This window comes from Rhincodon typus, chromosome 36 (genome assembly GCF_021869965.1).
Source record: "Rhincodon typus isolate 14 chromosome 36, sRhiTyp1.1, whole genome shotgun sequence".
Classification (NCBI taxonomy): domain Eukaryota; kingdom Metazoa; phylum Chordata; class Chondrichthyes; order Orectolobiformes; family Rhincodontidae; genus Rhincodon; species Rhincodon typus.
Window position 1 is genome coordinate 4,913,569 of NC_063367.1, and position 18,706 is coordinate 4,932,274.

Here is an 18,706-nt window from a genome sequence, read left to right on the forward strand (position 1 = left end):
TGACTGGTCCATATTCAAGAAGTCAGCGGCTAAGCTAAATGAGTATGCCACTACCGTCAATTACTTCATCAGTAAATGTGTAGACGAATGCATGCCAAAGAAGTTAATCCGAGTGTTCCCCAACCAGAAACCATGGATGAACCGGGAGATCCACTCCCTACTCTAGTCCAGGTCTGAGGCGTTCAAGTCGAGTGACCCTGACCTATACAGGAAATCTAGGTACAATCGTTGCAAAGCCATCACAGACACCAAGAGACAATACCAGACTAAACTACAGTCCCAGACTAAACACACTAAGACACGGCAAGACTTCCATGAGATAACAGGCTGCAAAGCGAAGTCGAGTAGAAACACTGACAACAATGCATCCCTCCCTGATGAGCTCAATGTATTCTATGCTTGTTTTGAACAGAAGTTCGGTGAAATGATATCACCTGCCCCACCTGCCTTGGGTGGACCTGTACCCACAGTCACCATCCTCAACATCAGATTGGCCTTTTTGACAGTAATCCCAAGAAAAGAGACTTGGCCATGATGGAGTCCCCGGCCATGCACTCAGATCCTGCGCGGACCAGTTAGCAGGAGTTTTCACAGACATCTTTGACCTCTCCTTAATACAGTGAGGTTCCCACCTGCTTCAGTTCTGAGGAAGGGTCACCAGACCTGAAACATTAACTCTAATTTCTCTTCACAGATACTGCCAGATCTGCAGAGCATTTCCAGCAATTTATGTTTTTGTTTCCACAGTTCTTTTGGTTTTTATTTGTTAATGTTATCGTTGAGCCGTTACCTACCCATATCCAGTAGTTCTCATTGCTCCCAAGAAGCCTCTCTCCCTCCCTGTCCATCCCCTCCTCTCTCCACACTGCTCGCCCCTCCTACCATGCCCTTCTTCATCTTTTCCTCTCTCCCTCCCCCTCACCTCCACCCTCCTTGACCCCTCGACTCCTCCTCCTTCTCTCCATTTCTCCCTTGCCACCTTTTCCCATCCTCTCCCTCCTTCTCCCCTTCCACCCTCTCTTTCCCTCCCGCCCATCCACATTCACCTCCCCAATCTTCATCCCTCCTTTCCATCTTCTCCCTCCTCTCCAACTTTCCTGCCCCCATTCCCTCCTTCCATACCCCCTCACCCTCATCCCTTCCCTCCCCTCTTCCTATCCCTTCTCTCCCCTCCCTCACCCCCAGCTCCACATCTCTCCCTCCCTCCTCCCTCCATTCCCCTCCTCCCCCCCTCCCCCCATCCCTCCCCCCACACCTCTCGTCTCATCCCTCCCTACCACCTCTTCCCTTTTCTCCCCTCCCTTCCCCCTTCATTCCTCCCCACCCCCTCAGCCCTCCCCTCCGCCCCAGTGTCTGGGTTGTCTGGTTGAAGGTTGGGGGATGGAGCTGACAGTCTCAGGTGTTGTTAATGAGCATCAAGGGCCCGCGGCCCGGGGACACTCACTGGCCTGGCCCGGCCCGGCCCGCCCGCCCGACACTCCCATAAATACGGGAGGCCGGACATGCGTCCTTGTTGCAAAACGTCTTGATTTAAAAGAAAATTATTTCACACCCCCCCCCCCCCTTTCGTTGTGTTGGAGTTTGATTTTTTTTTGTGTTTCGGTTGTTGTGTTGGTGTCGAGCTGTGTTATCCGGGAAGGTGACTCCATGGCTTTCTCATTGGTAAGGAGCCCATTCCGGAGGGAGCTGTCTCTGACAGGGCAGGGAGGGTGGGGATAGACTGACTGCGCTGGGGGCTACTTCAGAGAAATCCTTGGAAACTGGGGACAGAAAACAAATCCGATTAAACTGCCATGTTTTCTCCTCCAACCCACTGCAGGGTAGTAACTGTGCATTTTGTTCCTTTCCAACTTTTTTTTTGTGGTTTATAATGTCGCATTTGCTTGCATGTTTGTTTTAAAAAAAATTGTTGCTTTTATTGCTTCCTTCTCTGTTCGTGAGTTGCTGTCTCGCGTGGTAGCTGCAGTCTTCGTTTTTTTTTCTGCATGAAGCAAAGCTGGCGATACTAAAATCCTCTTAATGTTTTGATTTAAAAATCGTTTGTTAATGTTTCCATAAACTGGCCTGTTCGCGTAATTTCTGTAGCTTATCTCTTCTGTCACGTAGCGCCTTGTTTTTATTTCCCCAATCTCCTAATGTTTCTTCCTTTATATCTGTGTGAAACTAAAGGACACAGTTTGACCCATGCGTTGTATTTTTTTTAAAGTATTAAGCGAATTCGTGTTATTTTCCACATCAAAATTTGGTACTACTCCCTCCAAACCTCCCCGTTATAAAAAAGGGCTGGGGGGTGAATCACTGCTTGTGCATTTTAAATTTCTTTGCAATGCATCGGACTTAAATGCACTAGTGAAGGGTTTTTGTTTTAACTCGGTATTTTGCTTAAATATCCGCAGGAAAAGAGAGGCGTGGTCGTTCATGGTGAAGAGCGGCTTAGAATTGCTTGTGTGCAACCCTTTTTTGATGCATGCAGTGAAAAGGACCCGTTTTTTCCAGCATTGTGACCGAGAAAGGTTGCAGCACTTAAGACGTTCCTCTATTCGGCTGCACGGTGCATCAGTCTGGCTTGACTTTGCCCGGGACTGCACGTGGAAGGGGTGGGGGGCGGGACGGGGCGGCGCGAGCGGCCGCACATGTGCGTTTGTTTACCAGCCCAGAGCGGACCCGTCCAAATCCCTTGGAGCAGGAGGGGTAACAGCAAGGTGTGGGGGTGGGGGATGGAATGGGAGAACGCACTGTTCTTAATGACAAGAGTTTCATACATCGCGGTATCGCTACCTGATCTCTCTGGAGACATTGCTTCGGACAAACGCGTACGGGGTCTTTTTCAAGCGACCGATGGCCTTGTGCCGACGTCCCTGCATCCGTTTCCCCCCCCTTCTGCGGTGGCTGGAAGAGCCACCCGTGCGGCGGGGGGGGGGGTGGGATCCTGGCGGCGCCGCGTCCCGATTGGCGGCGTTGCTGTGATTGACGGTCGGAGCAGCGAATCGGGCGTTGGCGGGTATTGGAGCGGGTGGGGGAGCGGTGTAGTCCGGCGGGTTCAGTTCAGTCGGGATTTGGGCGGCGGACGCTGAAGTGGGTTGTTGCTTGGAGGTGGTGTGATAGTGGGAGGGACCGTGTTAACGGCACAAGTGGGAGGGGGAAGAAAAGAGAAACAATAACAAAATAACTAGGTGACCTCGGATTGACGGTAACGGGAATGAACGGGGACGCAACAAAAACACGGTGGGGAGGGTATTGGGGGAAAGAGTTGCGAATATTAAGGGCTGATTCGCTCTCGCCCGGACAATGGAATATCAAGAGGGGTAACGGCCCGAAGTGGGGTCGGGAAGGTTTCGAGTCCCCTCGCGTCCCGTTGCGGGGTGGGGGGGCGTTGTCAGTGGGTGATGGGAATGAGTTGCCCGCCCCTCCCCTCCCCATTCTAGCCTCCGGCGCTAGTGCGCACGCGTACCTCCTAGAATCGGTCGATGTACGCAGGCGCGTTCCTTTGCTCGACAAGTAGCTTGACTGCACTCTTGGCCCCAACCTCGGGTTCGTTCCTGTCTCCCCAACCATGCCTTGTCAGAGTCAAGGCAACCCACTTCTATTGCTCATTCCCATTTATCCTTTCAAATCTTTGACTTCGTAACTGCCCCACTAACCCAGCCTTGCTGGTGGAGCTAGTGTAGCAGACTGGTTCAGGATGGCACTTTTCCTTTCCCTAAAGGATGTTGAGCCAGATAGATTTTGGATGTGTTGGTCACTTTCACAGATGAGGTCAATTCCAGGTGGCTATTGTTCAAATTTTAACAGCTCACAACACTTTTGCTGCTTTCATTTAATTCTTGCATCTATAAATGTAGATAGTAGGAACTGCTGATGCTGGAGAATCTGAGATAACAAGGTTTAGAGCTGGATGAACACAGCAGGTCGAGCAGGAAAGCTGAAATTTCTGAAGGGTCCAGACCCAAAACGTCAGCTTTCCTGCTCCTCTGATGCTGCTTGGCCTGCTGTGTTCATCCAGCTCTACACCTTGTTGTCTCTATAAATGTAGGTTATCTTGTACACTTTCTTTTATACTGGCAGTGTCTGTCCTCAGTTGACGGTGAGCTAATTTTTCTTGGATCTGCGGAGATTCATCTGGTGTAGGTCCATTCATAGTACAGTTGGGGAGTTTCTGAATTCTGACCCAGCAACAGTTAAAGGTATTGTCATTTCCAAGTCATGTTGAGGTATGTGTGCCCACACATGCTGGTGTTCCCATGCATGTACTGCCCTTGTCCCCTTTAGGTTGAGTTTTGAAAAGACCCTGAATCATGTATTCCCTCACTCTAGCACTTACATCCCACTGGTGCTTATGTTAAAAGTTTGGATAGAACACCTATGGAAAAACTGTCTCAATGCCTTCCCTCTCAATGTATTCATTTGCCAAGAGTATGCCATGTTTCTGCAAGTTAGGTTCTGGTGTATCCTTAAATGTGTTTTCTGACTTTATCACCAAGCTAAATGTCAGTATTCAGTGTTAGGTTTTCTGTTTTAAATTTTCTATCCTTGGAGTCCTTTTAATCATTGTCATTGGCTTGATGGCTAACTTTGTAGGTCAGATTAATGTCAACAGCACAAGTTTAATTACCATTCTGTGTGGTAAACTGCAGACCTTACTCTTTGCCCAGTCCCTGAGTGAATGGCAGTGGCAGACCACCACTGACAAAACTGCTGAGAAAGATGAAGACTAAACTGTCTGTGTGGAGTACCTACCTGCCTTTGGGGCAGATCACTTGTGGCATAGAACTGGTTATCATGGAAGCTTTTTTTTTTCCAGAACAACGAGAGTGGCCGAGGTCAAGATTGCTGGGATGTGCCCAGTTCTACGGAAAGCCCAGCCTTGTCTACCTGCAGGAATGCTGACATCTTCCGTAGAATAAACGCTATGTTAGACAACTCTTTGGATTTCACGGGCGTCTGCACTACTCCCATCACCAAGGGCCAAAGGGAGAATGTGGGAGGTAATGGATTTGATAGGAGAAGTAATGGTAGAAATTCTCTTAACCTGTGGTTCAGAAGTTGGCAGGGCTCTGTCATAATTTGGGCACATTTTTAATTGTAATTAAAATGTATTCTATCTTGATTGCCTTTATATCGTACAACATTCCTAAAGTGCTCTTATGGGAGGGTGAGCATAAGGAGTAGATCGCATGATTTGATACACAGCCTTGTAAAGGGATATGAAAACAGATTAGCAAATGCTTGATCAGAGACTTGAATCCTTATGGAGAGGTTAGGGGAAGAATTTCAAAGCTTGGAGCCAAAATAGCTGAGGGAACCAGTAATGGTGGTGGTCTTTCTTCGGTTTAAATAAATGTGTAAAAGCTTGAACTGGAGAAGTTGAAATTGAGGAATAGACTGGAGGTGGCTAGTTACTGGGAGGGATGAGGCCATAGAATTGCAATCAAAAGCAAAATCTTTAAGCAGTAATGTGTTAATGGCTACCAGAGTAACTATTCTGATGTTAAAAGAACATTTGGCCCATTTGACATTGATCCTTTCCAACTAGAATAATATCTATCTTTTTATGAATGCTGTTAACACTTCATCACTGACTTTATTTGAACGTATGCTGTGAATTAAAATTTATTCTTTTTGGTTTTGTCGTAATATCTTGGTTTGTGCTGACCCATTAATATTTAGCTTTGTAACCATCAGATTAACTACTTTTGTCTCTGAAGCAACAGATGGAATGTTGTCTACTTTTATAATGAAATGGAATAAATATTGAAGTGCTGATTAGACAATTCCTGTCCAGTACATTGGGAAAATTCTGACTCAAGATAGCTTAGCTTCAATATTAGTGCCTCTCCATAATCCCGATGTACCTGGATTTTTAATAAATTATTGCTAATAATTATTGATCAGGTGTACAATTTACCCACCCTTAAAGGGGACTTTCCCCTCAATAAGGTGTAATGTTCTAGTTTTATAAAATTTAGTGTGGACACAGGTCACTTGGCCCACTTAGTCCTCACTGACCTCTGAAAACCACCTCCCATCCAGACCCTTGTCCCAGTGCCTGTAATCCCACACTTCCCATGACCAATTCACCTAATGTTGAATGTTTAGACTATGGGAGGAAACTGGAGCACTCAGAGAACCTACACACAATGTACAAAAGCCACTCAGTTAGCTGTAGGTAGAATTGAACCCAGATGCCTGGTGCTGTGAGGCAGCAGTGCTAACCACTGAGTCACTGTCCTTTCCCTAAACTCTTTTTTTTTTTTTTTTTTTTTTTAAGCTTCGTTGTAAAATGAGTGAGCTAGCAATTGACACAAAACTTCATCTAATTTTGTGAAATGAACATGGCAGTAAGTGATTGAAAGATTAGTCTGTCAAAATTAATTCAGGTTTTTAAAAAAAAAAAAAAAAATTGACTAAAACCACAACAGTTCACAGAACACTGGGCAATATCTCCTGCGTTGCATCTCAATTCTGCATTCTATCTGGTTTCAAACACTAATTCCAGAAATAGGAGTAAAAATCACCTGTGAATCCTTTTCTGGAAAGACCAGAATTGTAATTAATGTATTATGTTCCTGTAACTGAAATCTAACTTACTGTCATGTTACTAATTTTTCTCTCCAAAAAGAGGGATTAATTTGGGAAATGAAACTTGCTGGAAGGGATAGTGAATCCAAATGAACTCTGTTAACTGGGTATTTAAAGAGGATGACAAAACTGAAGGCTCCAGATCTGAATGTTCTATTTCAAACATTACTGAATTGAGTAAAAGTCAAAATTAGTACTAATATATTCCCAGAATGGATGCTGGAAATCTCTCAAATGGTGCTGAAGAAAGCTAGCAGGTCTGGCAGTATCTATAATAGAGAAACATCAAATGTCAAATCTGGTGACCCTCCATTGGAATGGATGATAGCTGAGTAAAATTTAAGAACAGAAGGGGCTAGGCAAACAGATGGTGGCTAAGCCAAGAGAGATAACAGCTAGATGGGTTGCTAACAAAGTTAGTTGTGCTGGGGATGTGGGCAAAGGAGTGCAAAAAAGCATTCAGGATGCAGTGTGGATGTTCTTCATTTCAGATTGTGAAGGCTGTAAGGTGCCAAAGCAGTGTTCCAGTAGCTTGTGTTGAAACTTGTTGGTGTGCTGCCATGGACTGGAGGAAAATGTTGGCATGGGAACATGTCATGTTGAACCATCACTTTTAGTGATCAACCAGTCTCTTTAGTCTCCCCCAAAGAACTCGAATGCCCTTTCCCTGTTCTTCTCAGCACCTTCTTTTATATCTTATTTATAAATCACAATCTGGTAGCTATATTAGCTGAATCTTGAAGGGTATCAGCCATTTGAGGAATAACAGGAAAGTAGGAAACACTGGAAGGCTGTTATTGGTATTTGAAATAATAGAAGGATGACCCTGGAATCCATTTTGAGAAATGGCAAAGGCAAGGAATCACTTGGCGTAATGTATAGACCCACTTAAAGTAACCATGGCAGGTGGAGCATAAAGGAAGAAACTGTCAAAGGCACAAGGGAGGTTTTGATCTTAATATCTCTAAGTTTGGTGTGTGGTTAGGAGGGTGGTGGTGGTGGTTTTATAGAAATTTTCAGGATAGTTCGTTAGATTAGCATGTTCTGCAGTGGACCCAAGAGCTGGCTATTAACAAACCTGGTATTGTGCAATGAGATGGGATTAACAAATGATTAAGTGCATAAAGGTAGTGATCATAATTGAATTTCCCATTGAGTTTAAGGGAGAGGGGAGTGGTACAAAACCTTAATTAGGGTGTTAAATGACTGCATGCAAACAGTTGGTTAAATTAGGCTAAAGATGGATCAATAGAGATGAGGTAGCAGATGTTTTGAGAATATTTCAGAACACATGGAAATTCACTTTTTTGGAATATATACATTCCAGTGGCAAGTGTGGAAGATACCAGTAGTTGACCAGAACTTTGAGTCAGGAGCAGAGCTATATGTAATAGCCATCACTAAGGTGGTGATGCTGGATAGCTGAAAGACTTGGGGTGGGGAGTGGATAAATCACCTGCAGTAGACAGATTTTGGAGTTATGGAGGTGATCTTTCAGGAATGACTGGAAAATGGCTAATTCCTTTTCTTTCCTTGGAGAAGGAGGCAGAGGACTTGAGAAATTATTGGACATTTGGCCTGACCTCTAAGAATAAAGGCCTGTACTATTTTCTGAATGGGGACAGGCTTCAGAAACCTGAAGCACAAAGGGACTTGGGAGTCCTAGTTTAGGATTCTCAAGATTGCAAATGTAGGCTCACTTTACATTTGCCTTCCTTGCTGCCATGTTAGCATTCATTTTGAGAGGGCTAGATTACAAGAGTAGCATGTACTGCTGAGCCTAGATAAGGCACTAATCAAACCACATTCGGAATATTCTGAGCAGTTTTGGGGCCCATATAGAAGGAAGGATTTGCTGGCCTTGGAGGGCTACAGAGGACAATGAGGAGAACCTCCTAGAGATGAAGGGGCTTCTCCTAAGGAGCTGCTGAGGCCTGAGGCCTAATTTGAAACTTAGAATCCTGAGAAGATCTTTCCAACTCCTAGGAGGGATTAGGAATGAGTGCACTTTGAGTGAAAGGATTCCTCTTAACAGATCAAGGAATTTTGTCAGCCACCTATTGAATTTGTGGCAGTTAGCCTCCAAGCCCTCTGGCACTATGTCATGGAGTTTAAGACTGGTTCTTGATTAGTAGTGAGATCAAGAGTTAAAAGAACCCAAGAGAATGGGATTGAAAAACATTCTTCATGATAGAATGATGGAGCAGACTCGCTAGGCTGAATGGCCTAATTCTGCTCCTATAATCTTAGATCTTGTAACTAGAACTGTTAAGGTCAGTATTCATCTCCAAATTAAAGAAAAAGCTTGGTTTAAAAATGTGGCAGATTAGAAAACTGGACTGAATGTGAAAAACATCATGACAAAAAAGAATAAGGTCTAGCCAGAAATGAAAAATGATTGGTCCTGTTTCCTTCTATTTTTAAAGAAGACCTATGCACACTAATTCCCCTGCTTCACTTTATAAACAGCAATGAACAAGAGAGCATTGTTACTTCACACCAGCCTTCCATGTGGTAACAATGTTTTTGAAAGCAGCTGCAAATTAGATGGAAAAGCAGGCCTTAGAACCTATATTATGAGAGAAGCAGTACTGAATAAATCTCTGGAGCTTCAGGCTCATGTCCAAGTCCTGAAACTTCATCTTGGTCTTTGCTGTAAAAGTGACTAGTGAGATTGGTACATAGGTTTCAATTTTCCAAGCATCCCTTTTTTTGTGACACTTTGTGGAAAATGGTGAGTATGACTCCTTCATCCAAAATGGGATGTGTTAGGCCAGCAAACTCCAGATTTTTTTTTTTTTTTGTTGGAACAAATGTAAGAAGCTATTATTCAAGGAGTGATAACCGGCACTTTAGCTATAAAAACTTAGCCAATCTGGCAGAGTGGCATGTTTTTGTGAAAGGGGAAACTATCTTTGTCCAATCTGTTAGAGTTCTGTCAGGAGATAATGTGCTGTAGATAAGTTGAAATGGAATGTACTGAGATTTGCACAAGGCATTTAAGGTGCTGCAAAGTTTATGTAGAAAGCAAGAGCTTATGGTGGGTATAGGTTGGGGGTTGGTGTTAACATTGGCATTGATTGAAACAAATGGTGTTTAGCTTAGTCAGATGAAGTGCCTGGTGTGCCATAAAGATCAGTGCTAGGACCTCAACTGTTTATGATTTAATGGCCTGGATACAGGGTGTGGCTGGCAAACTTGCTGATGACTGAGATAGTAAGCTCCTTGTGTTCTCTTCACAACATTCCTAAGTGTTAGATCATGGACAAAAATCTGGCAAGTGAAGTAAACGTATGGAAATTTCCAAAATGGATCTGGATGAATGAAGGAGCATACCTAATGTGAGATTGCAGAGCTCCAAGATGCAGTAGGCCTAGGGTGTACTGGTGCACGAATCATGACCTAATATGCGAGTATATCAAGTAACTGGGAGACTAATAGAATGTCTTCACTTGCAAGAAGAATTTAATGTAAGACTAGTGGTAATGCTTCAGTGTCTCAGTTGGACAGCATCTGGAGTAGTGTATGCTGTATTGGTCATGTTTATTTTGTTCCAAAGCACTTGCATCCATCCTTAAATGATGTTCTGAGCTGTGCGGCTGCTTAGTCTGATTATGCAGACTCACTAACTTTCTCTTCTGGAAGCTGTTGCCTTGTAATATTACAACCCTTGCTGATTTCTTTTTTCTTTGTTGGAGGGGTCTGGAGCTATTCACTAAGTTGAAAACAACCTTTGGACTGAGCAGCATCTTCCTTTTGGACAAGGAACAAACAAGCTGGTTTTTTTAAGAGGCCAGGCCTGGATGTGTGCATGTGCACCACATTGGCCTGAGGCACAGCACACTGACACCTGCCTGTAGACTCTGGCTGGGCTTTTCTTTCATTTTTACACTAATGTTTTTGTGTAGGCCTGAAATAAACATGTTAATGGGTTAAACCATAAACATTTTGGCTTTGTTCAGCTGAAATTACTATAATTGTCTTTTGATCTGCAAATCCCAGTGTCTGACTCTTCATTCAAAGTTTGGTAGGAACCACTGCAGTCCCTTTGAGGGGCTGCAAAGATTGTAATCTTACTGTTTTGGAAAATATAGCCTTTTCTAGCTGTTTCTTTCTTTTTTGTTGTTTTCCCCTCAATACAGCTGTCTGTCTCTGTTGCAACAGCAAAGACCTCCATTATTTAGTGGCAGCAAAAATCAGGGAATGGAGCTGCTTCCAAAAGCTACAAGAGGATTGTCTAGAGCCTAACTTAGGATGGAAGGCTTATCTTGAGAAATGGCTGGACAGATGAGATTTGGGATTAAGGGTAACTTGATTGAAACATCTGAAATCCTGAAGGACCTTGACAGGATGGATATGAGTGTCTATTTTGGGTAAATCTCGATCAGGGCTTTTCTCTTTTAAAAAGTGAGGATATAGTTTGCTTGGCATTAAGAATTGTCTTCATAAATCATTGGAAGCAGAGACTATTGAATATTCTTGAACTTCTTGTAAGCAAGGAGTTGAAATAGTCAGGGATTGGTGTGAACATAGTTGAAGTTAGTCAGATCAACCATTATTTCATTGAAGGCTCAGCTAAATGACCTACTTCTGCTCCCAATTAAATTCATAAACTCAGGAATGTGAGGCATTTAACTGTTGGCTATTAAAATGTGCTGTGTCACAAGTTTCAGCAATCAGTCCTAGGTTTAGCAATAACTGAACGGACAAATTAGCTTCTTATGCAAAGATAGCATCTCAACCTCTGGCTCGGAGGCCCTGATTAAAGTTCCACCCACTTCAAGTTGGTCGAATTTTCTTGGACAGTCAATTGTCCAGTCTCAAGTTTAGGAGTGTTATGCATGTGGCAATCAGTCTGATTTTTGTCCTGCTCCCTGAAGGTGGTGGGGGAGGGTGGGTGAAATGTTGTAAACCTGGTGCTGAGGTGACTACTCCATGGTAGTGCTGGGTTTCCACAGACTCAAGTTTTTTTAGCTTTTGCATTCACATCTGGAACAGTGACTTGTGCTTACCGTTTTAAGAGCCAGGTTAAGGTCCAGTCAAAATTTTGGACAGTACAGAAACAGACCAATTGACATACTGAATCTCTTGCTGTTATGCTTAGTATCAGCTTTTCCCACTTTTTTCCATGAACTAGAAAACCAGTTATGCAGTTACCTAGCTTTCAGTTAAATGCAACTGATCTATTGCCTTCATCTTTCATTGTATTTTTGAATTGCCATACAATAATCAATGGACTGTAGCTTTTAATTTTGCATTTGATTCTTCAGCCTTGTGTCAACAGACATGAGGACTTGTACATTTTGGTACTGGCATAGTGCATTAGTACCTTGAGTTTACTTAGTGCTGAAATGAATTTGATTTGAAACAGCTAATTCTATTGCAACTTGGTGCTTCTTCTACTTTGAAGAATTTTGGCATTTGTTACCAATGACACTATTTCCATGCTACCTGGATTGTGCACCCTGTTCAGTGCTATTTGCTATGCTGGATAATTACTATTGAGTTTTGATATTCAAACAGCTCTAATTAGAGTTTGAGGCAGAGTAACATTTTAACTTCTAAACCTCTAACAATCTCAAGACCAATGTAGGTCTTGGAGTAAAGCATCTGAAATGTCACTTGCAGCTACTTCTGAAGAACCTTCTTGTCTTAAGGTTTCCAATTATGGACTTAAATGAACTTTGCAGCAATCTTAAGATTATTATACTTTTTAAAGCATCACATGAACAGCTGCTTGATCAACCATACTTGAACGGTTGTAGACGAGTCACAGGATTGTGTACTAATGTCACTGGGTGGTAACAAGTTAGTGTATGGACCAGTGACCAGCTGATGTTTTAAATGCCAGCAATTATGGTTTTTCTGTAACTGAACAGCTTTGGGGCTAGGAACAAAAATGGGGTGAGGTGCTTTGATCTCTGCAGTCAAAACTCTTTAAAACTGAAGGGGAGAGGTATCCTTTTTCAGTTGAGTTGACTTTTAAGTGAAGTTTGATCTATTGTCATGTGTCTGCAAATCACTAAGCAGTCAGAAAAGTGACTTGACCAGCACAAGGATCACCTTGGCAACCTGTGAAAGGAACCACTAAACTGCCTTCCAACTTTCACCCATAACTAATTTGTCCCTATTTGCCTGCCTACAAGGGGGTATGATTATAACTGTGTACTTGCAGCCAGTCTAGTTGTGTTTTTAGTACAGAAACCAGGGTAGGGTTGCTGCTTATCAGCCCTTGACTAAAGGCAATCTTGAGCATGTGCATATTAAAAGCAGCAGTCTTTGCACTTTTTGATTTTTGGTTTGCTTTGAGTCATGAGAACCTTGATGCAGTTTTTCTAAATGTCCTGTATTTGCATCTACTTGCAGTTATTTCAAAGGCCTCCACTGTTTCACAGATGCTGTCTCTGTACATTGAATCATGTCTGATTTAATAGGTTCAAAATGCTACCAATGTAATTGCTTCTTCAATAACATACTAACAATCTGAATACACCCATTTTGATTGTTAAAAGAGTTTGATATGAAAGAGTTGACTATCAGCTGGAATGTGGCAGGCTGCTGCTCATTCAAACCATGCCAGCTATGGGGAAATGCTAGAGGTAGAGAAACTGTAGGAAGAATTTTTTCCTTGTTTTGAACCAAGCTGAATTCTCAAATACTGGACTTGGCGATCAAAACCCATGCTGAAGAAAGTTAGGTCTGCCAATCCCTACAGAAAAGATTTACAGTTTAAGATTTGTAGCTCAGGTTGTGGATGAGTTTGGAGATGTGATCATGAGCTGATGGGTTTGGTTGCAAACACTTCATCACCTTGCTAGGTAACACTGTCAGTATGCCTCTGAAGCATCAGTGTTCTGTCCTGCTTGCTTATTTATATGCCTTCAGTCTGTTTGGTACCACTTGTTTCTCAGTGGTTTGTACACAGGGTCTAATTCAGTGTTGGCGTTTCAGTTAGAATACCAGGCTTCAAGGAATTCCCTGGCATGTCTGTTTGGCTTATGCAATTATGGCTGTTGTCACAATCTAATTTCTCTGTAGTGAGACAGGTGAGAATTGGTAGTGACTCTTGGTGGCTAGTTTGTGTTCATGTATCCATATTATCAGCTTCTAGTTTGGACTATGTAGTGTTTCTCTTGGTCTTTGCTTCATATTTTGTATGTTACACCAGTTTTGCTGGTTTTGAGTATAGGATCCTTTGTCAGTAGCTGTCATAGGGTGGTTGTTGATTTGTGGGCTACCCTGATACCTAGGGGTCTGAGTAGTCTTGTGGTCATCTCTGAAATGTCCTTGTTGTATGTTAGGGTGATTAGTGAGTATGGTTGTGTTGTCTTCCTGTTGTGGTTTGTCTCTGAAATAAGAGCAGATTGTGCTTTTTTTTTGTGTCCATTCCTTTTTGAAGGCTGTGTAGGTGCTCCTGTTCTGTCTTGTGTAGTTCTAGGTTGCTACAATGTGTTGTGGCTTGTTTAAATAGTGCCCTGATGCAGCTCTGTTTGTGGACGTTGGGGTGGTTGCTGGTGTAACTGAGTATCTGGTCTGTGTGGTCTTTCTATATACATTAGTCTGGAGTTCCCTGTTGCTCTTGCATTCTACCATGATGACCAGGAAAGGTGGTTCTGATGTTATCCTGGTGAGGATGTTTGGTCGGTTGCTTTTACTTCATGCATTTTGATAATCACTGTCAGCTACATATTGGGTCCAGTATTTGGGTTGTATAGTGGGGAGTGCTGTCCATTCTAACCTTTGCATTACTGCTTCTGCAACCAGTCCTGATATTGGGATCCCATTGGCTTTTTGTATATGCTGTTGAAGGTGAAGTGGGTTGAGGCACAGATCTAGTAGTTTCATGGTCTCTTTATTGATATTGGTGTCTGCCTACTTGACTGATCCAATAGTGTGGCAGTTATCCATCTTGGCTAGGTTGAGGTTACATCAAAGGATATCACTTCATCCTCTTCCATCCTGGTGTCCTTGGATGAGTGGATGGAGTAGTGAACGTTCTGATGGTAAGATTATAAAGGACATGACAGTAATCCTCAATAGATCCCAATACAATCAAAAGATCATGCACTACTTGCAGATACCAACACCTACCAACAGATGGCAATACACCAGATAGGCACAAAAACAAACTTGCTGAAAAAGCTCAGCAGCTCTGGCAGCATCTGAAGGAAAAAAGTCAACATTTTGGGTCTGGTGACCCTTCCTCAGAACTGATTATGACTACCCTGAAGAAATTGCACAACTGTCATAAGCAAGACATTACCAAAAGAGAAGCTAGAGGGATCCAACACCCCACTTGTATGGACTCCAAGGTACACAAACCAAGGTCCCCCTCCAATGCATAATGCATCCTCTGCTGCCTGGCGTGCTGTTCCTCCAGCTCACTTTGTGTAGCTATAGTGAAAAGATGAGTTTTGGACCAGCCTCTGCCCTTTTATTTAAGATTTTAATTTGACTTTTCCAGGCTGAGTACCATCTCGGCAACAAATTTAGCTTTAGTTACCTAATTCAGGGATCAACCTTGATCCCATGTCACTTACTGTAAAGTTAAACATTTAAAGCTATGCAATGTTCAAAATCGCTGGCAAATTTTCTTCGCAAAGTTTGTATCTTTATGCTTGGGTTGAATTGGATAGTTTGTCTAATGACTGTGCCATATTGTGTAAATGGCATCTGTACACTTATGCATTGAATGGACTAACTACTATCCTCCAAGACAAAGGTGCAAACTCTTGATCGCATAAGGCTGGGAGACAATGGTCTAAAGGCGCATTACTGCTAGACTTGTATTAATCTGGAGACCTCGGTGAGGTTCTAGGCAGCTGGATTTGAATCCTGCTATGGCAGGTAGAACTTGATCTAGAAATAAAGGGCTAATGACTCTAACTACAATTGACAGTTGATGTAATCTAGTTCAAGAATGTGAGCTATAGAAAACTGCCATCTTCCTCATTAGGCTTACATATTGTTCCAGACACACACTAATGTGGTTGATGCTTGGTAATTAGGGATGGGCAATAAATGTTGACATAGCTAGTGACACTCGTATATCTGACAAATGAGTATTTCCTACTGTTGAGGTAGTACCTCCTGCATAATCAACCCCTAATTCTAGATTTAACTGACGTGGGCATATGATAAACAAGCTGGCATGTGTATCCTGTCTAGAAGCTAGAATAAACTTGTCCCAAGTATTTTAGGGTGGCTAAATGCATTTGAAGTGCAATGTATTATAGAGCAAGCTTCCTTTGAACAGTAAGATGATTAAACAGATTTTTTGGTTAAGAGATGAATATTAGCTGGGGCATTCTCTGCAATTTAGTTTTAATTGCAATGAGCCCATGACTCACTGCCCAAAAAAAGTCTTCTGGTCCAGCAGTATTGCCTTAGATGGTATAGACTTTTATTTGCCTGAAGGATGGCATAAAACTATTCTTGGTCTTTGACAGCTGAGGGAAAGACCACTCAGTCAAGTTCACCCATACTGGAGCATCCTTTTTGTATCTCATTTGACATCTTCAGTTCTTGTCCAAGTATGTGAACTAAACAGTTCCTGGATTTTTGCTGCCTATAAGTGGACCTATTATGGCATGTACATCGCAAAACCTAAGGTATCTCTTTATCAAAAAAACAATCTGACATTTATCCTGTATCTTAAACTATAAAAGCCTTGTCTTCTTCAAGTGCAGACCCATGGGACTGTGAAGCTGTCCAGTTGGGCGCTAAATCAATAGATTTGTGAAGCATATGGGAAAGTAGCCTAAAAATCCTAGTAGGAATGATCTGATTGCAAATCTTGCAGCATTAAGTGAAGTGTCATTCATAATGAAGAGGCATCATAAACTAGAACTTGTAGACTTGCTAATAACAGTTGCAGGTATGTGAATGCTTGGTAGACCCACTGACATCTGGGATTCTCCTTAATGAGAAGGCCAGCAACTTGAAACATCAGAACCTTTTACCATTAACATTTTGGAGGGAAAATCTTTTCGTTGTTACTAGCTTTCTTTTGTATCTAGTGGACTTCTGTTCTGAATCTAAGTTGCTCAATTAGCCTGTGTAAAATTAACTTGCATTGGGTTGGGCTCCAGCAAGAACTGTTACCTGAATGCCACAACAATGCATGTAACAGACCCTGCATACCTCATTCAAGGTTTTAATGCCTGAAGGATTTTTCTAATGGTCTTGCATTATAGACTGGTCACCACCCCTTTCTAGGGTAAGTGCCAAAGGGAGTGCATGTGACTTAGTTGGTCAAAAGCAATCAAAGGTTGCTACCTGCTTGCAGCACTGGCTTGGTGGTCAGCATTGCTGCCTCTGCCACAGAACTGGGTTTGATTCTGCCCTCAGGTGACCTGTGCACATTCCACACAAACGTTCTCCGTGTGGGTTTCCTCCCACAGTCCAAAGATGTGCAGGTTAGGTGGATTAGATATGGGAAATGTGGGGTTACAGGGAATAGAATGGGGGTTGGGACTAGGTCAAATGCTCTTCAGAACATTGATTTTTAACTTAGTGGGCTTTTCTACACTGAACATCCAATAGCCTTTCTTCAAATCACTAGGGATTCTAAAGCTGTAGGTAACAAAGATACTGGTAATAAGTCTGCAAACTGCTAGAGCTTCTGAGCAGCTGGAATGCAGTCCAATTCACTATTCTTTGTAGAGAAGTCACCCTGAAGCTGATGTATGGCTTTCACGAGGAAGCAAAATTTTGGAATAGTACTGAGCAGCTACAGAAGTGTTGAAGCCATGGGTACATAAGTCATGATCTTGAATGACAGTTTGAGGAGCATCAGCCATGGCTAAATTTTGTATCCCAATACCAAAATCACTTGCAATTACACCTTCCTGTCCCTGACAATGGACCAGCTTAAATTTGTTATCAAGATCCACAGCTGAACTTTGCCTCAGAATTGAAGTGCCTCAGCCAATACTTGCTGCATATGTTGGCACTGGATCACATGTCTGCCAGCTTACACGTGCTATGTTAGCAACAGATTGCCCTTGTGCTGTCTCAGTACTAAGCAATTTGGATGCTAGGTATCTTAATGAATTATGTAACTACCACCATCATGATTCCTCTGACTGAAACAACTTGAGCAATGTGAGTTAGACCAATAGTGCTTTCCAGTCTGCAATATTCCAACTTCATCATTAATGGAGCAGAGAGTACAAGAGAAAAGGGGTTATTTTCTATCACAAGCTCTTGGCTAGAATATTGAGTACTGTTTTTGGGTGCCATGCTACAGTAAAGATATGAATGCATTGGAGAATACAGAAGCTCCCAAGAATGGCTCCAAGCCATGAGGTACAGTAGAAGGCTAAGTGGAAACTTGATGCAAGTTTTTGTAAAATACTCTTCCTGGGTAGATGGTGAGAAGGTGCTCTGAATAGTGCACAGAAACAGCAAATGCAAGCAGCATGTAGTTGAGATAGTAGGAACTGCAGATGCTGGAGAATCTGAGATAACAAGGTTTAGAGCTGGATGAACACAGCAGGCCAAGCAGCATCGGGGAGCAGGGAAGCTTTTGAAGGGTCCAGACCTGAAATGTCAGCTTTCCTGCTCCCCGATGCTGCTTGGCCTGCTGTGTTCATCCAGCTCTACACCTTTTTATCTCGCATGTAGTTGAGGACTGAATGCACTAGGTGGTTTGAGGACACATGGACCACTAGATGATTTCTATTTGAATATTTTTGTGCAGGGTTAGTTTTGGTGGGGAAACAAGTGGCAAATCTAAAATGGTCAGGACCAGTACTACAAGATGGGTCAAATGATCTTCTGCAATGGCTATTCAGAATTTCTTTGTGAAAGACACCATGATGGTGACCTCTCTCTAGTCTGACAAAATGCAGACCACTTTGCTTTATCACAAGATTTAATGTGCTATCAAATCAACAGGAAGTAAATGATGGATGTTGGAGCTCAAGTTGCATCTTTTATGCTAGGTTTTTCTGTTCAAACCTTTTTCAGTGGTTTAACTGCTTATTCTAAACAATGGAATCTGTGTGCCTTTATTCTCTTGTACTGGCATCTTGAGCTTCTAATATCTAACCAGATCATACTGCAAGCACCAAATTTAACAATTTTCCATGAGCTAAAAGGGCTGTATTTAGTCCTTTCACAG

The 18,706-nt window shown here is 42.7% G+C and overlaps 1 protein-coding gene across 7 annotated transcripts in view; it reads left to right on the plus strand.

Moving 5' to 3' along the window:
- Positions 1-1,529: 1,529 nt before the first annotated feature.
- LOC109919419 (cytoplasmic polyadenylation element-binding protein 1) overlaps positions 1,530-18,706 on the plus strand; it is a 91,135-nt gene continuing 73,958 nt past the window's right edge. For 2 of the 7 annotated variants that reach the window (XM_048617162.1, XM_020519421.2), the window contains exons 1-2: positions 1,802-1,820; positions 4,802-4,985. In XM_048617162.1, coding sequence (XP_048473119.1) covers positions 4,910-4,985 — 76 coding nt within the window. In that variant the 5' untranslated portion in view covers positions 1,802-1,820; positions 4,802-4,909. Of the gene's footprint in view, positions 1,663-1,801; positions 1,821-3,030; positions 3,076-3,104; positions 3,191-3,646; positions 3,768-4,801; positions 4,986-18,706 lie in introns of those variants that run through there. The other 5 variants (XM_048617163.1, XM_048617166.1, XM_048617164.1 and 2 more) reach the window with 5 other exon arrangements.